Source organism: Onychostoma macrolepis, chromosome 09, assembly GCF_012432095.1.
Source record: "Onychostoma macrolepis isolate SWU-2019 chromosome 09, ASM1243209v1, whole genome shotgun sequence".
NCBI classification, from domain to species: domain Eukaryota; kingdom Metazoa; phylum Chordata; class Actinopteri; order Cypriniformes; family Cyprinidae; genus Onychostoma; species Onychostoma macrolepis.
The window spans coordinates 4,049,527-4,065,567 of record NC_081163.1 but is presented as its reverse complement, the minus strand read 5'-3'; the positions used below and the strand labels follow the sequence as shown (position 1 = coordinate 4,065,567).

Below are 16,041 nucleotides of genomic sequence, written 5' to 3'. Positions count from 1 at the left end.
TGTGGATACAGTACCACACAAAAATAAGAATAATAACAATGTTATATTGAAATACTGTAGAAAATGCTTCAAGAAAATAAGGACCATTCATATTTTTCTATTGTGTTTCCTTTTATAATTTATGTATAATTTTTATTTTTATTGCAAAATTAAAAATAATAATTATTAACATTATTATTTATAATAATAATAATAATTCTTATATAATAATAAAATAGTTCTGCCTCTAAAATAAGGATTTTAAGTAAATAAATTATAATTTGTGTAGTTATTTTTTTTATAAAATGTTATTATTAATAATTTATCATAAATGCACACAATTCATTATTTTCATTGCTAAATTTGGCAAAATGACATCTTGATTATTCAATACACTTTTTCACAAGTGATATATAATATTCTATAACTTTAATTACTTTACTATAAATTATTAGGAACAAAATTGCTGGTCATGATGGAAACGATGCCACAACTGGCACAGTTTTATTTTATTTTGTAATTTTTTTCTGGTTTTTGCCATTATATTTTTGTCAAAGGTGAAAAGAGTTGTGCTAGTTTGAGAGTCCACACCTTTCTAGTCTGTCTCTGTCAGTTTGGAAACGAGACAGGTGAGGCTTATAAAGGTGAGACAAAGCCTGGCTTTGTGGTGGTGGTGGTGGGGGGGGTCTTGCTTTTCTTTCTCTGTCTCTCTCTCTCTTTTCTTTTTCTTTTGGCTCGCCTCACTAGCGGTGTTGCTGAGATAAAGCTCCTGCCGTCACAACACGTTTCCATGCTATCTCTCACCATGGATATGCATATTACAGCCCCGGTGTAACTGAAACCAGCAGCTTTAGTCTCTCTTTGAGCTTGCAGCATTTATTTAAATTCTGGAAAAGACTTCAAGCATGTAAAATAACAAATACTTTCAGGTGTAAAGCAGAGGAATGTTCTTCAAATCCACTTAAGATACTTTTGTACTTTTGATAACCAGTTTGAAAGCATGTGAGAGTGTAAATGAGCAGCAAGAGCGCAGTCAAAGTGAACCGAATTTCAACAAACTCCCTGACTGTTGATTTTTATTTATTTATTTATTTTGATTCGCATTCCGTCCTCGTGTGCACAGGTCAATTCTTTTGTCTCTACGAGTCTGTGAACGCTCACACATTCTCTTCTCTATATTACATTACAAATTCCACGCGTGTCGCTCATGTCCTGACGGTCTGTCAGATGCCGTTCATGTCTCACATGTTTGGATTTATACCTCGCTACAGCAGCTTACCGCTGGAACTTCACGCTGTGACGGAATGCTCACACACGTGCCTCTCATATACGCTCACACATTTGACTGTTATTATAGATGACTTTTGAAGTTTATATTTTGTATGAGTTGTAATCGGTTTCCACAAAATATTCAGCAGCACAACTGTTTTCAACATTGATAATAATCAGAAATGTTTCTTGAGCAACAAATCAGCATATTAGAATGATTTCTGAAAGATCATGTGACACTGAAGCAATGATGCTGAAAATTCAGCTTTGATCACACCAGTAAATTACAATTCAAAATATATTCAAATAAATAAGTTGTTTTAAATTATAATAATGTTTCACAATATTACAGTTTTACCTGTATTTTTGATCAAATAAATGCAGCCTTGGTAAGCATCAGAGACTTTTTTTGCTCTTTTTATTTCTGTTTTTTAATATATAAAAATCACGTGTTACGTATTTTTGGAAAACTGTAATCTACAGAGAACAAACCTTGTTTTATTTATTTGTTTTGTAGATAGATAGCTTGCCGGTTTAATGGTTCATTTATGTATAAATAGCAATGACGCATGTTTTGGGTGTGAATTCCTATTTTAATATTGTGTTATTATTATTATTATTATTATTATTATTTTCTCTTTTCTAAAGGAACCCAGACACTTGCAGTTCATTGCAGAGTTCAGTGACAGTGATGTCTACACTTTATTATCTGCCAAAAAAGTTTACGGCGCCCCGACAGACTACGGCTTCTGTGTGAAGGTAATTCAATGCAAAGACTTTCAGCCACTTTCATTCTTCAAATCGCACAGTGCTTTGACTTTATAATCTCACTGTAATACTTGATTATACAGGACTGCAGCAGTCGAGGTCAGTGTTACCAGTGGTTTTATGATTTAATAAGCCTCATTATGTCTCAGATTTATTGTTTATTGTGGGTTATATGAAACTGCTATCAAACAAACCTGTCTGGCTCCTTATCTTTCGTGAACTTTGTAATGTTTCTTTTGTGTTAAAACATTGATCTCTGCTCTGATGTGTGTGAGAGTGGGAATATTAGGAAAATTATATTGTAAAATCTTTGGGCTGAATTGCATGAGTTAACGGATGATAGCTATTTCACGATAATGACTGTGCATAAAACCGCTTATCATATGGATGCTTAAATAAATGGACGTGAACTATCTATTGCAATTTTGTTATCTAAGAAAGAGACAGTGCAACATTGAAACTTTAGAAAAGCTCTTGGTACAGTGATCAATTATACACTTTAGCATCATTAAAATTGTTGACAAGACATGCTTATTTATACAGCACAATACTGTGTGTGAAAAAAAAGTGCTTAATATAAAAAGAAGTCATAAAAAAATGATATATATTAAAGAAAAACTGATAAATTAAAATGAAATAAAAGTATACATTAGAATGGAAATAAGAGACATGTATAATAGAGGGGGGGGGGGGGGGGGATCTGTGTAATGCATTTCTAAATCTGAGATTTAAATGGATTGTTCGTTAAGATCTTTAAAGGAAAACTGAGCTTTAAAGTGTTGATGTCTCCTCATATCCAGGCAAGCAAGTTGAATTCTGCACGTGATCTGAAACTGCTCTGTGCGGATGATGAGCAAACCAGGACGTGTTGGGTTACAGCCATGCGCCTCTTCAAGGTAAGAACTGCCTCTCTCTCTGACTCTCTGTAAGGTTTGTCTCTTCGTGTTCATCGTATCTCTCAGTGACAGTGGTCCTGCTGAATCCTCAGCCGTGAGGAAACTCAGTCTGAGGCTCTGTGCTAAAATGCACTCCTGACACACACAAAAAAATGCAACAACAAAGCAACCAGAAGTCATTCATTTTCAAATAGATTTGGCGATTTCTGCCGACATAAGTGGCTAAGTAATAAAATTAGTTTTGTTTATATAATGCATATGCATTTCTAAGGTTTGTATATGTTACATTGCAATGGACTGCTTAAATAAAACACATACACACCTATACCCTATGCTTTTAACTTGAGGTGTTGTGCAGTTTTAGAAGCAGAATTTAGAAGAAATGTATTTTAAAAAAGGCTCTTTTGCATGCCAAGACAGTTTTTATTCGATCAAAAAAAAAAAAAACTCTAAAATTGTGGAATATTATTACAATTTAAATGAACTGTTTTCTATTATTATGTATTTTAAATAGTGCTGTCAAAGGATTAATCCCCATTAATCACATCCAAAATAAAAGTTTTTGTATACATAATATATCTGTGTGTACTGTGTATATTTATTATGTATATATAAATTCACACACATGCATTTAAATATTTCAGAAAAATATGTTGTTTATATATTAAATATATTTACATATAATATAAATTATATGAATATAAATATATACATGTAAATACATGTAAATATTTTCTAAATATATACTGTATGTGTGTGTATTTATATATACAAAATAAATATACACAGTACACAAACATATATTATGTAAACAAAAACTTTTAATTTTGGATGCAATTAATCTTGATTAATCGTTTGACAGCACTAAATTTAAAATGTAATTTATTCCCGTGATGTAAAAAGCTGAATTTTCAGCATCATTACTCCAGTCTTCAGTGTCACATGATCCTTCAGAAATCATTTTAATATGCTGATTTGCTGCTCAAGAACATTTTCTGATTGTTATTGATGTTGAAAACAGTTGTGCTGCTTAATATTTTTATGGAAACTTACATTTTTTTCAGGATGCTTTGATGAATAAAGTTCAAAAGAACAGCATTTGTTTTTTGTAATATTATAAATGTGTTTGAGCAATCTAATGCATCCTTGCTGAATAAAAATATGAATTTGTTTTTTTTTTAATTGTTGAGATTTTGCCTCATTAATGGCTTCAATGTAGTTATTTATCTTCAATAAATACCTTTTAAATTTTTTTTTACCAGGGAGTTTAGTTTAACTTCAGAGTCATGTGAATTCTGTGAATCTGCCGTTACAAAGTAACTTCTCCAACACAAACATTCTAAATCAGACACTTTTGAGGCTCCATTTGAGTTAGGAGGCTCGCTCAGAAGGCAGCTGCCTATGTAGCCTGTGGAACAGAGCTGTATTGTATGTGTTTGTTTGTTTGTTCACAGTACGGCATGCAGCTTTACCAGAACTTCGTCCAGCCCTATCAGAAGCAGAAGAGTTCTCCAATGGTGAGCCACAAACGCTAGTTTATATCTGTCATGTATGTTTAGCACAGTAGAATGTTTAAACCACCGAGAGGCTCTATGATAACCATAAACACATGTTACAGTCATACAGTGGAAACCAGCACTGAAATACTGTCATTTTTGCTCAGCACATCCTTGGCAGGTTTCTTTTTCATTAGAAAGCACTTCATTGTTTTAAAAAGACTTAAAACTCAAGAAGGTTCAAGGTTAAAAGTTCAAGATGTATGTATGTAATGTACAGTAAATATAACAAAGGTTACTTAAAATTAAAATACAGAGTTCTGGCATGCAACTCTAGATGGCGCAGTCCGATAGGTCTAACTCAATCTGACCTAATGCCATCATTATCACATGGCACAAATGATTGTTTTTTTCCTGTACCAGTAGCCAATGAGCTCACTGCTCAATATTCAAATACCTGGCTTTATTCAAATACTTGTTTGCTGTAGCAGTTTGGCAGCACACTTCAGAAACCCTCCACCTTCCCCAGCTCCACCTGTGTAGATCTGCTACAAGGTGATTCATGTATGCTATGGGGGGTTATTCATATGTGTTATATGTGCAGCAGCAGTATTTCCTACATGCTCACAGCAGCATGTTGTGGATGTATTGGCAGTAGCAAGTCTCGGTATCCTCTTGTTTCCTTGGTCTTGAGGAAACAGAAGTCATTTCTAAACTTAATATGCTGCAGCATCATGAATGAGTGAATTGGGTTTTAGTTTGATGTCTGTAAGTGATATTCAGACTTCTGAATCAATGACTGACACTTGAGATGAAGACCGCAACACTATCGTCTTAGACACTATAGGGTCAATGCGGTCAATTTCATCGCCAGCCGACTCGAGAGACCAAAATGTCTGCATGCTTATAGAATGATGTTTGACAGATGATGATTAAATGGTTTGCAGCTGACTAGAAAAATGGTAAGTCCAGATCTCAAAAAAACCAAAAAAAACTGATTTTGTTATTTCAGGATTGCTAAAATTATCGTGATCGTGAAAATACAAGAAAACAAGACGGAAGAAAATAATAATCATGGTCTTTTATGGCCTCCATATATTTTATCATAAAAATAAAAAGTACACCTATATTTAGGACATTCATTTATTTATTTATTGTGAAATTATTTTAATTAGGCACATGCTTAATTAAAGAAATTGGCATTTAATTAATCTCCACTAAATTCTAACTCCTTTAATGCATGTTTTTTTTAGATTTTTAAAAATATTGAATTAAAATGTTATTAGATTTTTCTGTAGATTATATTGACATACACACAAAACTATCATGATGTATAAATACTTTGGTTTAAATATATGTATATTTGTTTTGCAATTCAGTAATTAGAATTATATTTTTTTATAATTTTATAATTTTTTTATTAATTTTGAAGACAATTTTGCACATTTCATCATATGCACTCAATATATTAATTATTCTGTATTCACTATCATCCAGTTGATTAAAACCTCATTTATCAAAACATTTAACAAGAAATTGCTTTCTAATGTTTAAAGGCTACTGTAACGTGGCTGACGAGACGTGAGACGTGCGGATCCATGTGCAAGCTTTTATTTAAAGGCATGGTCATAAATACAGGCAGGGTCGAAACAATGGCAAACAGGTATGGCAGGGACAAGACAAAGAGTAAACCTAGGGCAAGCGTGGGTCGACGATCGGCGAACAGTATCCAATGGGGCAAGGCAGAGAGATAATCCAGGTACACAAGCTATAATCCAGGCAAGGGAAATAATCAGAGTCCGAACAGGGAGACAGGGGTAAACACTAGGAACACAGACTAGAAAACAACAAAAGTTCCGTAACGCAGCTAACACTAGGGGAGTGAAAAACGCAGAACAATACAGGAACTGAAAAGAAACACGGAATGGCACAGAAAGGGTTAATCCAGGAAACACGGGTAAGAAACAAACACGGGTAAGAAACAAACACGGGTAAGAAACAAACACGGGTGAACAGGTAATCCAAGACTATGATACTGACAAGGGCTCTGTAGAGTAGCTACGGCTAGGGGAGCGGTAAACGCATACAATACTCGGCAGTGAGGCAGAGAAAGTCCAAGGCTTAAATAGAGTGTGTGATTGCGTGTGCGTAGGATCAGGTGTGCCTGTGATTAGTGCAATGAGTGATTGGTGACAGCTGTGATATCTGTGCAATGGATGATGGGAAATGTAGTTAGATGGTGAAGTGCAAGAGTCCATGTGATGAGCAGGTGACCTCTGGTGGTGAGGGAGCGGAAGTGCATGGACCAGATTCGTGACAGCTACAGCCACTTTTCTTTATTCATCATGAAAATAATGTCACAATGCAAATCAGTCATAGCATTAAAAACAATGAGCTTCACTTAAATGCTTCACAAAATATGCTAAATATAATTTCTTATTTTGTTTGATTTTGGGACTAAGTATGACACGGATGTGTTCTTGACAGGTTTCGTGAGACTCAGCTCTCCGTGTCTGGATTTGCTTTCTTTCACTTTGTTCCTCAAACACAAAGAAGCAGTTGAGAATGAGGTGAAGCTGTTGTCTTTGTGGAATTATTCTGTCATCCAGTGTCATAAACCCTCACCTCTCGTGTATTAGTGCGTTTGAATGGATATGAACACATGGCTGAGATTAAGGACCTTTCAGAAGTCACAATCACTGCTTCTCTCGCTATAGGGATCACTGTGGAAAGGAAATGCTTCTTTTGTTTGATAAGTGAGTGTGCTCTTGAAAACCAGCACAGCTGTAAGCTCTTCACAACTCAACATCCTTAAGAGGCGCCTGAACAAAGTAACCAGTGTTCATGTAAAAAAAATAACAAAATCCCTCTCAGACTAAAGCCGCGGTCACACTAGACTTTAAGCATGCAAATTTTCTTTGTATGCTGCAATGGTCATAATATGACATCATGCTCTGCAGCATCTTTTTAAAAACCTAAATTCAACACATGACAAATAATGATACTTCTAAAATGAAAAATCTACTCCACTTTCCTGCAGTGCTGCAGCTTTAAATTTATGTTCTTTTAATTCAGCTACGAGCTCATGCTGTGTCGTATCGATCTGCTGTCGGTCACACAGTGTCACGTGATGCGAATTCGCAGGTCAGAGTTCACCAAGCTTGAACTTTGGAATGCAGCGAAATGCAAAACTTTTCGCACGAGCTTGAGTTTCTGGTCTGACGCATTCGCATGCGTATGAATGGAAGTCAATGGAATAAAAAGTGCAAGGCCAGAGAGAGTGAGCAGATCAAATATGGGGCTGAATTTATAGATGAGTTCAAATGACTATTCGTAGATTCATAGAAATCATAGACAGTCTAATAACACTATTATCTACTGTCGAGCTGCTTTAATTTGATTTGTTTAATAATTTTAATTTAATTTAATAAACCAGTCATAAGTAGCACGGGTATATTTGTAGCAATAGCCAACAATACATTGTATGGGTCAAAATTATCGATTTTCCTTTTATGCCAAAAATCATTAGGATATTAAGTAAAGATCATGTTCCATGAAGATATTTTGTAAATTTCCTACTGTAAATATATCAAAACTTAGTAATATGCATATTACTTGATTAGTAATATGCATAAAGGCGATTTTCTCGATATTTAGTTTTTTTGCACCCTCAGATTCCAGATCTTCAAATCAACAAAGTTTTATCTCAGCCAAATATTGTCCTATCCTAACAAACCACACATCCATTAAAAGCTTATTTATTCAGATGATGTATAAATCTCAATTTAAAAAAAAACTAACCCTTATGACTGGTTTTGGGGTCCAGGGTCACATATGATGCTGAATTCAGAAATTCAGAATTTTTTGGTGTGAAATGTAATCTGGTCATGTTTTCTGTGAGATTCACTATTGCATCTTTGTGTGTTTTCAGAGGAGCATCTCGGAGAACTCACTGGTGGCCATGGACTTCTCAGGACATAAGAGTCGGGTGATCGAGAACCCGTCCGAGGCGCTGTCAGTGGCTGTGGAGGAGGGTCTGTCATGGAGGGTAACATACTCCAAACAACACGCTACATACATATTGTGACAGCATTGTGCACAGATATTTTTATAGCATCTGTGCATTAAACCTCAATTTGTTCCAAACCTGTATGAGTTTCTTTGTTCTGTTGAACACAAAATAAGATATTGTGAAGAATGTTGGTAACCAAACAGTTGATGGTAGCCATTGACTTCTATAGTATTTTTTTGTCAATGGCTACCGTCAGCATTCTTTACAATATCTTATTTTGTGTTCAACAGAAGAAAGAAACTCGTACAGGTTTGAGGATGAGTAAATGATGACACAATTTTTTATTTTTCGGTGAACTATGCCTTAAAGAGGTCATATGACGTTGGTAAAAAGAACATTATTTTATGTATTTGGTGTAATGCAATGTGTTCACGTGGTTTAAGGTTCAAAAAACACATTATTTTCCACATACTGTACATTATTGTTGCTCCTCTAAGCCCCACCTTTCCGAAACGCATGGTTCGGAAAGGTTCCGAATGCAGGTTCAGGAAATAGTCCTACGTAAAATGCGCTGCACACACTCTAATATTTGGGTTGAACTGTTCTGGAACAGTGTTGTAAATACAACTTAACCACTGATTTCTAGTTGTGTCCTCTTTTGGAAGCCCAAATAAAGTACTTTTGCTTTCACAATAAAAAAAAAATTGTTGGCGGCAGCAACAATACTACAGTGAGAATAATAGTTCCGCCTTCTTTCTCTGCGTATACATTTGGGCGGTGTTTTGCAAATCTTCCCACACAGTGACGTAGACATGTAGCGGCGTGTTTGAATGAGCCGTTTTAGGAGGGCGTGGTCGAGTCTTTACTTTTATAAAGAATATCTCTATGGTTTTGAAACTTTAGTCTTTGCAACTTCAGGGATCTTATCTATGCACAAACAGCTTGTAACACTCCAAAGAGAAAGGAAAACTTGAAATCGCATCATATGACCCCTTTAAAGTAACTAAAACTGCATTAGTTGTTTACACTAATTGTTCACTCTTCCAGGGTGAACAATTAACCAGAATTATTGCTTTCGTTGTACTTTTCAAAATCTTTATTTTTTATTTTTTTGGATGCATTATTTGTTCAGACCACCAACAAAAAATAATTTTAAAAAAGTGTTATATATACTGCATATTTTTGTTCTCTTCTTCTCTAGAGGAAAAGCTGTCACAGGCTGAGCTCTCATGGTAGTCCGTCCACCTCTCAGAGCTCCATGTCCAGCATAGGTCAGCACACAAACACACCTCAACAAAATAGAGTAAAAACCTGATGATCCTCCTTCAGTCTGACATAAGGATATCATTCTCTTCTCTAGCTATCCATGTGGCTCAGCCGTGGTTTCACAACAAACTGTCCCGAGACGAGGCTCAGAAACTAATCACTCAGCAGGGCCTCATCGATGGGTATATTCATTTAAAACTCTGATGATATTGATTTTTATTTGATTATTTTTATATTTTATGATTCTTATTAATTCATTTATTTGTTTATTTATTTATTTTTGATCTCAGAAGATCAAGTTAATTATGATATGAGCCCTTTAACTTCTGTTAACTTTAGTATTGTGATGCCATTTTTGAAGCACTTGATTTTAAAGATGCATTGAATTGAAGCTTCTGTATTTATAAATCTAAATGAAGTCATTCGTTTCTCTCTTTTCAGGGTGTTTCTGGTAAGGGACAGTCAAAGTAACCCGAGGACATTTGTTCTGTCACTGTGCCACACTCAGAAAATCAAACACTTTCAGATTGTACCGGTAAGACTGTACTAACACACATTAAAGTCACTTTCTACAAATACGGTATAAAATAGGATTTTTCCCAACAAATTTATTACTTATGATTAATTTTATTTTTATTTATGCAATTATGATTTAATTAAATAAATGTTTAAATAAAATAATACAATTCAAATACAATTTAGTTTAACAAAATTAAAGAAAAATACTAAAAAATGTAATAGATTTAAATAATAATAATAATAATAATAATAATAATAAAAGCTATGCCACAATGGGTAAATTTGTTGCAATTAACAGTACTGCAAATTAAGACTAAATTATGTTGTCTGTCACTCAGAAAGAGCTAACTATCTTGTGATGTATCTTGTGTGTGTGTGTGTGTATGTGTATATATACAGTGGGGGAAAAAATTATTTGATCCCCTGCTGATTTTGTATGTTTGCCCACTGACAAAGAAATGATCAGTCTATAATTTTAATGGTAGGTTTATTTTAACAGTGAAAGACAGAATAACAACAAAAAAATCCAGAAAAACGCATTTTAAAAAAAGTTATAAATTGATTTGTATTTGACCCCTTCGCAAAACATGACTTAGTACTTGGTGGCAAAACCCTTGTTGGCAATCACAGAGGTCAGACGTTTCTTGTAGTTGGCCACCAGGTTTGCGCACATCTCAGGAGGGATTTTGTCCCACTCCTCTTTACAGATCCTCTCCAAGACATTAAGGTTTTGAGGCTGACGTTCGGCAACTCGAACCTTCAGCTCCCCAGATTTTCTATGGGATTTTATTAGGATTATATTATAAAGTCTGAACACTGGCTAGGCCACTCCAGGACCTAATGTGCTTCTTCTTAAGCCACTCCTTTGTTGCCTTGGCCGTGTGTTTTGAGTCATTGTCATGCTGGAATACCCATCCACGACTCATTTTCAATGCCCTGGCCGTGACAGTACATGGCCCCATCCATCGTCCCTTTGATGCGGTGCAGTTGTTCCCTTAGCAGAAAAACACCCCAAAGCATAATGTTTCCACCTCCATGTTTGACGGTGGGGATGGTGTTCTTGGGGTCATAGGCAGCATTCCTCCTCCTCCAAACACGGCGAGTTGAGTTGATGCCAAAGAGCTGGATTTTGGTCTCATCTGACCACAACACTTTCACCCAGTTCTCCTCTGAATCATTGGCAAACTTCAGACATGTGCTTTCTTGAGCAGGGGGACCTTGCGGGGGCTGCAGGATTTCAGTCCACGGCGTAGTGTGTTATCAATTGTTTTCTTGGTGACTATGGTCCCAGCTGCCTTGAGATCATTGACAAGATCCTCCCGTGTAGTTCTGGGCTGATTCCTCAGCGTTCTCCTGATCATTGAAACTCCACGAGGTGAGATCTTGCATGGAGCCCCAGACCGAGGGAGATCGACAGTTATTTTGTGTTTCTTCTATTTGCAAATAATCGCACCAACTGTTGTCAGCTTCTCACCGAGCTGCTTGGCGATGGTCTTGTAGCCCATTCCAGCCTTGTGTCAGAGGCGCGGGAAGTGGGGGTGCTGCAGCACCACCTGTTTTTTTTCTGTGGGCAACTGTTTAATTGTTGGGAATATAAAAAAATTAATCGGAGTGTCTATTTAAAGGGATAGTTCACCCAAAAATGAAAATTCTGTCATCATTTACTCACCCTCAAGTAGTTTCAAACCTGTATTAATTTCTTTGTTCTGCTGAACACAAAGGAAGATATTCTGAAGAATGTGGGAAACAGAGCAGTTCTGGGGCACCATTGACTTCCATAGTATTTTTTTTCCTACTATGGAAGTCAATGGTGCCCCAAAACAGCCTGATTACAAACTTTCTTCAAAATATCTTCCTTTGTGTTCAGCAGAACACAAAGGAAAAAAATGACAGAATTTTCATTTTTGGGTGAACTATCCCTTTAAGTGCAAATAGCCCGGTTGTTGGCAGAGGCTATTTACACTAACTCCACCTACAAACATATGATTAGGATAGTCAAATTTGCAAAAGAGGACCATCAGTCATTAGATTCAGTGGCGCAGATGGTAAAGCGTGTGTCACACTCATTTTGACACGATCGACCGGGGTTCGAATCTACCTTTTGGCGAACTTTTTTTCTCCATTTTCAAATTTCAAATCACATCAGAAAATCATTTATTTTTAGATAAAAATGAAGAAAATAATCAAAGTTGAAAATAAAGTATCGGGTAGGGTTAGGGTAGGTGTAGGGAGGGCTTTTGTCCCAATAAGGTGGCATCCATTTAATAATTTGAAATAAAATTTAAAAATGACACTCAATAAGTTATTGCATACTGTTTTATAATGTATTACAATGCAGAGGTGCAGATAATTGCCACTATTTGCAATAAGTAATTAACAGAATATCCTGCTATTTTAACATAGAATAAATAGAATCTAACGCTATTTGCACTGTGTAAATAGCATATCACAAAAAAATACTGCTATTTTCACTTAGTGTAGATAGCTTCTATCGCTTCTATATCAAAATCTGCTAAGGGCACTTAAATGTAACAACTCGTGTATCTTTTATGCATCATTTATAGGAAAAGGAAACCACATTTTATGAAGTTTTTACAATTGTCGTAATCTTTTAAACAAATGAGAAGGTAGTGATCTGCATTTTATAAAAACCACCTGTCAGTTTCAGCGAGTGAAGAACAAATTTATACTCAAGTGTGTTGTGTATTAGGCACGTTACGGTCTCTGACAGACATTTAAATTATTTCACTACAATTAATTAGAGTATCGATTCCACAGATCTTGCTGTCTAAAATGACCTTTTTATGTCAGGCTAGTTTGATGTAAGATTATAGTTTATCTGAAAAGTCCCAAAAATATGAGATTTGTGCTTCTGATGTTTTTAAAAAGTGTACCGTGTTGATGGAAAGTGGCAGTAAATGTATTTGTTGGGACATCTGTTTGTCCTGTGTGTGTGACTGTCAGGTTGAAGATAACGGCGAGCTCTTCTACAGTCTGGATGACGGACACACGCGTTTCACTGACCTGCTGCAACTCGTGGAGTTTTACCAGCTGAACAGAGGCGTTCTGCCCTGCAAGCTCAAACATCACTGTGCCCGTATCACCCTCTGAACTGCAGCTTGTGCCTTGGACAGGAAACCGTTTCACTGTCCATTCCCTGATGAGCATTACGGTCTGAACTTTCAGACTGTGATAAGGACGGGCATCACTAAACAGACTGGACTTCTGAGGACCCTGATATTCAGCGAGGGATCATCGTCTGTGGTGCGCAAATATAGATGGGAATGTATAACGAACTCTGTCCTGATACAAACACTCTCAGTATGAATGAGACCACCTTATTAAGCTATCAATCAAAGCTAAGTTTTAACAGCAGACCAGCTGGGTCTCTGTATGGTGTGAACAAAGTAAAGCCGGGTGCACATGCTATGATTTTTCATTTTGCCATCTAAGACTAATCTTGGGTAAAAGACTTCTTACAGCTCAAATAGGGTACAGTTTTTGTTTGTTTTTTTCCCCCAGCAAATGTTTTATAATATTAATAATAATTATTATTATTATTAATATAATTAATGTTATTATTATGACATTTTTATTTTAAGGTAAAATTATTTAACTTTCTGCGTGAATAGGGTACAAATGACTGTACAACCCTGTTTTTTTTCTCAGTTTAATAATAATAAGAATAAGATCATTTTTTATTTTAATGTAACATGTTATTTAATTAATAAAGAAGAATTTCAATTTTAATTGTTTTTGCCATCTAAGACAAATCTTGGGTAAAATATTTCTTTCAGTATGAATAGGATATAAAATACAACCCAGATTTCTTTTTTCTTTCTCAATAAAATATATTATTATTATTATTATTATTATTACTATTATTATTATGGCATTAAATGTATTACATTTTTAACTGTTATTAAAAAAAATTACAATTATTATTTCATTTAACTAATTAAATAGAGAAATGTATTACATAAAAATATGAATAAAACCTTGAGCTTATGAATAAAAGCTTGTTACATTACAAGCTATCATAATTTCATCTTACTTTTTGGCCAAGTAAATATGAGTAACTGCACCAAACTGGAACCAAATATTAATGATTAATCAATAAAACGCCGGGTCCCAGTCCAGAAATGTTTATAAAAAATGAAACTATTTGTTAGCGCCTGTTTGGCAACCTTAGAGCTATTGTTATCAATTTAAACGTTTATTGCACAGTCTGGCAGGAAGAAGTCGTACCGCGTGCACTCGGCTTAAAATGGTATGGTATAGCCATAATCTCAACACTTAATAAGCTCAAACTCTTGCTGTTTTCCAGGGGTTCCTTTTTATTCTTTTAATCATGCGTCAGAAAAATTCAGGTATTTTATAAACGACATGTTTGTTGCGAGAAATGTCATGTTTGCTGAAGAGAATCTGTATCCGTGCATGCCGTAAATGACGACCCGTCACCAACGCACATAACATGAACACTTGACATTATCCTCTGCTGTATCACGCCGTGGAATGTATCACTTCCTCCCGATGACGGCCAATGACGGTTTACATTCAAGAGCTGCATGCATGGGTGAGAGAAATCACGTCACCACCAATGACAGATCAAACAATTGTTGTACATTTGAAATTGATTTTTATAGACACACGGCAGAATTCAGGTAAACGGCGTCACGCACCTGTATTGGCATATTTGTAATAGTGAAATGATCAAAAGTGGCGGTTTTTCCAGGAGACACACGACTTTCATTTTTAATGAAAACAAACCTGATGACACAGATCCGGCAGAGCTCATGTAAAAACTAATAACCAATGATCCGCTTTGAATAGCCAGTATAACTGTACAATAACCAAGCTATAGACTCTATAGAATAAATGACTTGATAAGACAAATAAACTGTCTAAATGACCGTCATGGGCTGCGATTTCTGTTGTAGAAATGAACAATTGGTGTGTTTTCTGCGTCCTCTCTGATCTTTTCTGTGTATGTTTCTTGTAGAATGACTTGTAAAATGAACACAATATTATAAATTGTTTTACAGCTGTGTATTAAAAGAAAAAAAAAAGAAAAAAAAAAAATTTAAAAAGCATTTTAAAAAACTTTCTGATGGCCAAGGTCATAATTGCACTGTAGTTGGAACACTGGTAACTTGATTTCTGATCCAGTATATGATAAGATTTCTTTTTCTCTGACTGTTAGTTTTATTACTGTTGTTATTATTATTTTAAAATTTAGCTCTGTTATTGCTGTCATATTCATCTATGTCTTTTTTTCTACAGCTGTGTGAATGCTGGAGTGTACAGTATGTTTATTTTCTCAATTCATGCTTTCTGTACAGTGCAATCTCACAAAACCTCAAAAACTGGGTCATAAGTAACCACAAAATCAAAAGGAAAAAATATTTTTTTTTAATGATAATTAAGCACTTTTCCCCCAATAATTCTCATTACTGTAATGCAGTAATCAATTAAAACTATTAAAAGGTTTTGTTGTGGTAATCATCCTTAAATTAAATTTTCTTATGACATATAACTATTTTTTCCTCTTCAGTTTCAAGCTGAAATTTGGCCTTGTTATGTTTCCGGTTGAATAAAAAAACCATTTAAATTATACTACCAGTCATATTTCCAGCATATGTGAATCAGATCATGTCTGATCAAATGTCTTCTCCTCAGTAACTGCGTGCCTGTTCATTTACAATAGATTCACTTTTCAATGTTGCTTCTTTGTTATTTTCAGTGCAGCACTGAGCTGTTGTTGTTTTTCATAATGAATATGAAACACATTTTTTGTACTTTTATTTCCTGTATGTTTCATAACACTGACAGCAAA

At 35.1% G+C, this 16,041-nt stretch overlaps 1 protein-coding gene across 8 annotated transcripts in view; it reads left to right on the top strand.

Annotated features, from left to right (window-relative positions):
- The window catches only part of grb14 (growth factor receptor-bound protein 14), a 90,450-nt gene extending 74,629 nt beyond the window's left edge, over positions 1 to 15,821 (top strand). For all 8 annotated transcript variants that reach the window (XM_058786955.1, XM_058786957.1, XM_058786961.1 and 5 more), the window contains 8 exons: positions 1,897 to 2,007; positions 2,817 to 2,912; positions 4,367 to 4,429; positions 8,340 to 8,456; positions 9,622 to 9,691; positions 9,781 to 9,868; positions 10,128 to 10,221; positions 13,170 to 15,821. In XM_058786955.1, coding sequence (XP_058642938.1) covers positions 1,897 to 2,007; positions 2,817 to 2,912; positions 4,367 to 4,429; positions 8,340 to 8,456; positions 9,622 to 9,691; positions 9,781 to 9,868; positions 10,128 to 10,221; positions 13,170 to 13,316 — 786 coding nt within the window. In that variant the 3' untranslated portion in view covers positions 13,317 to 15,821. The remainder of the gene's footprint in view (positions 1 to 1,896; positions 2,008 to 2,816; positions 2,913 to 4,366; positions 4,430 to 8,339; positions 8,457 to 9,621; positions 9,692 to 9,780; positions 9,869 to 10,127; positions 10,222 to 13,169) is intronic.
- Positions 15,822 to 16,041: the final 220 nt, after the last annotated feature.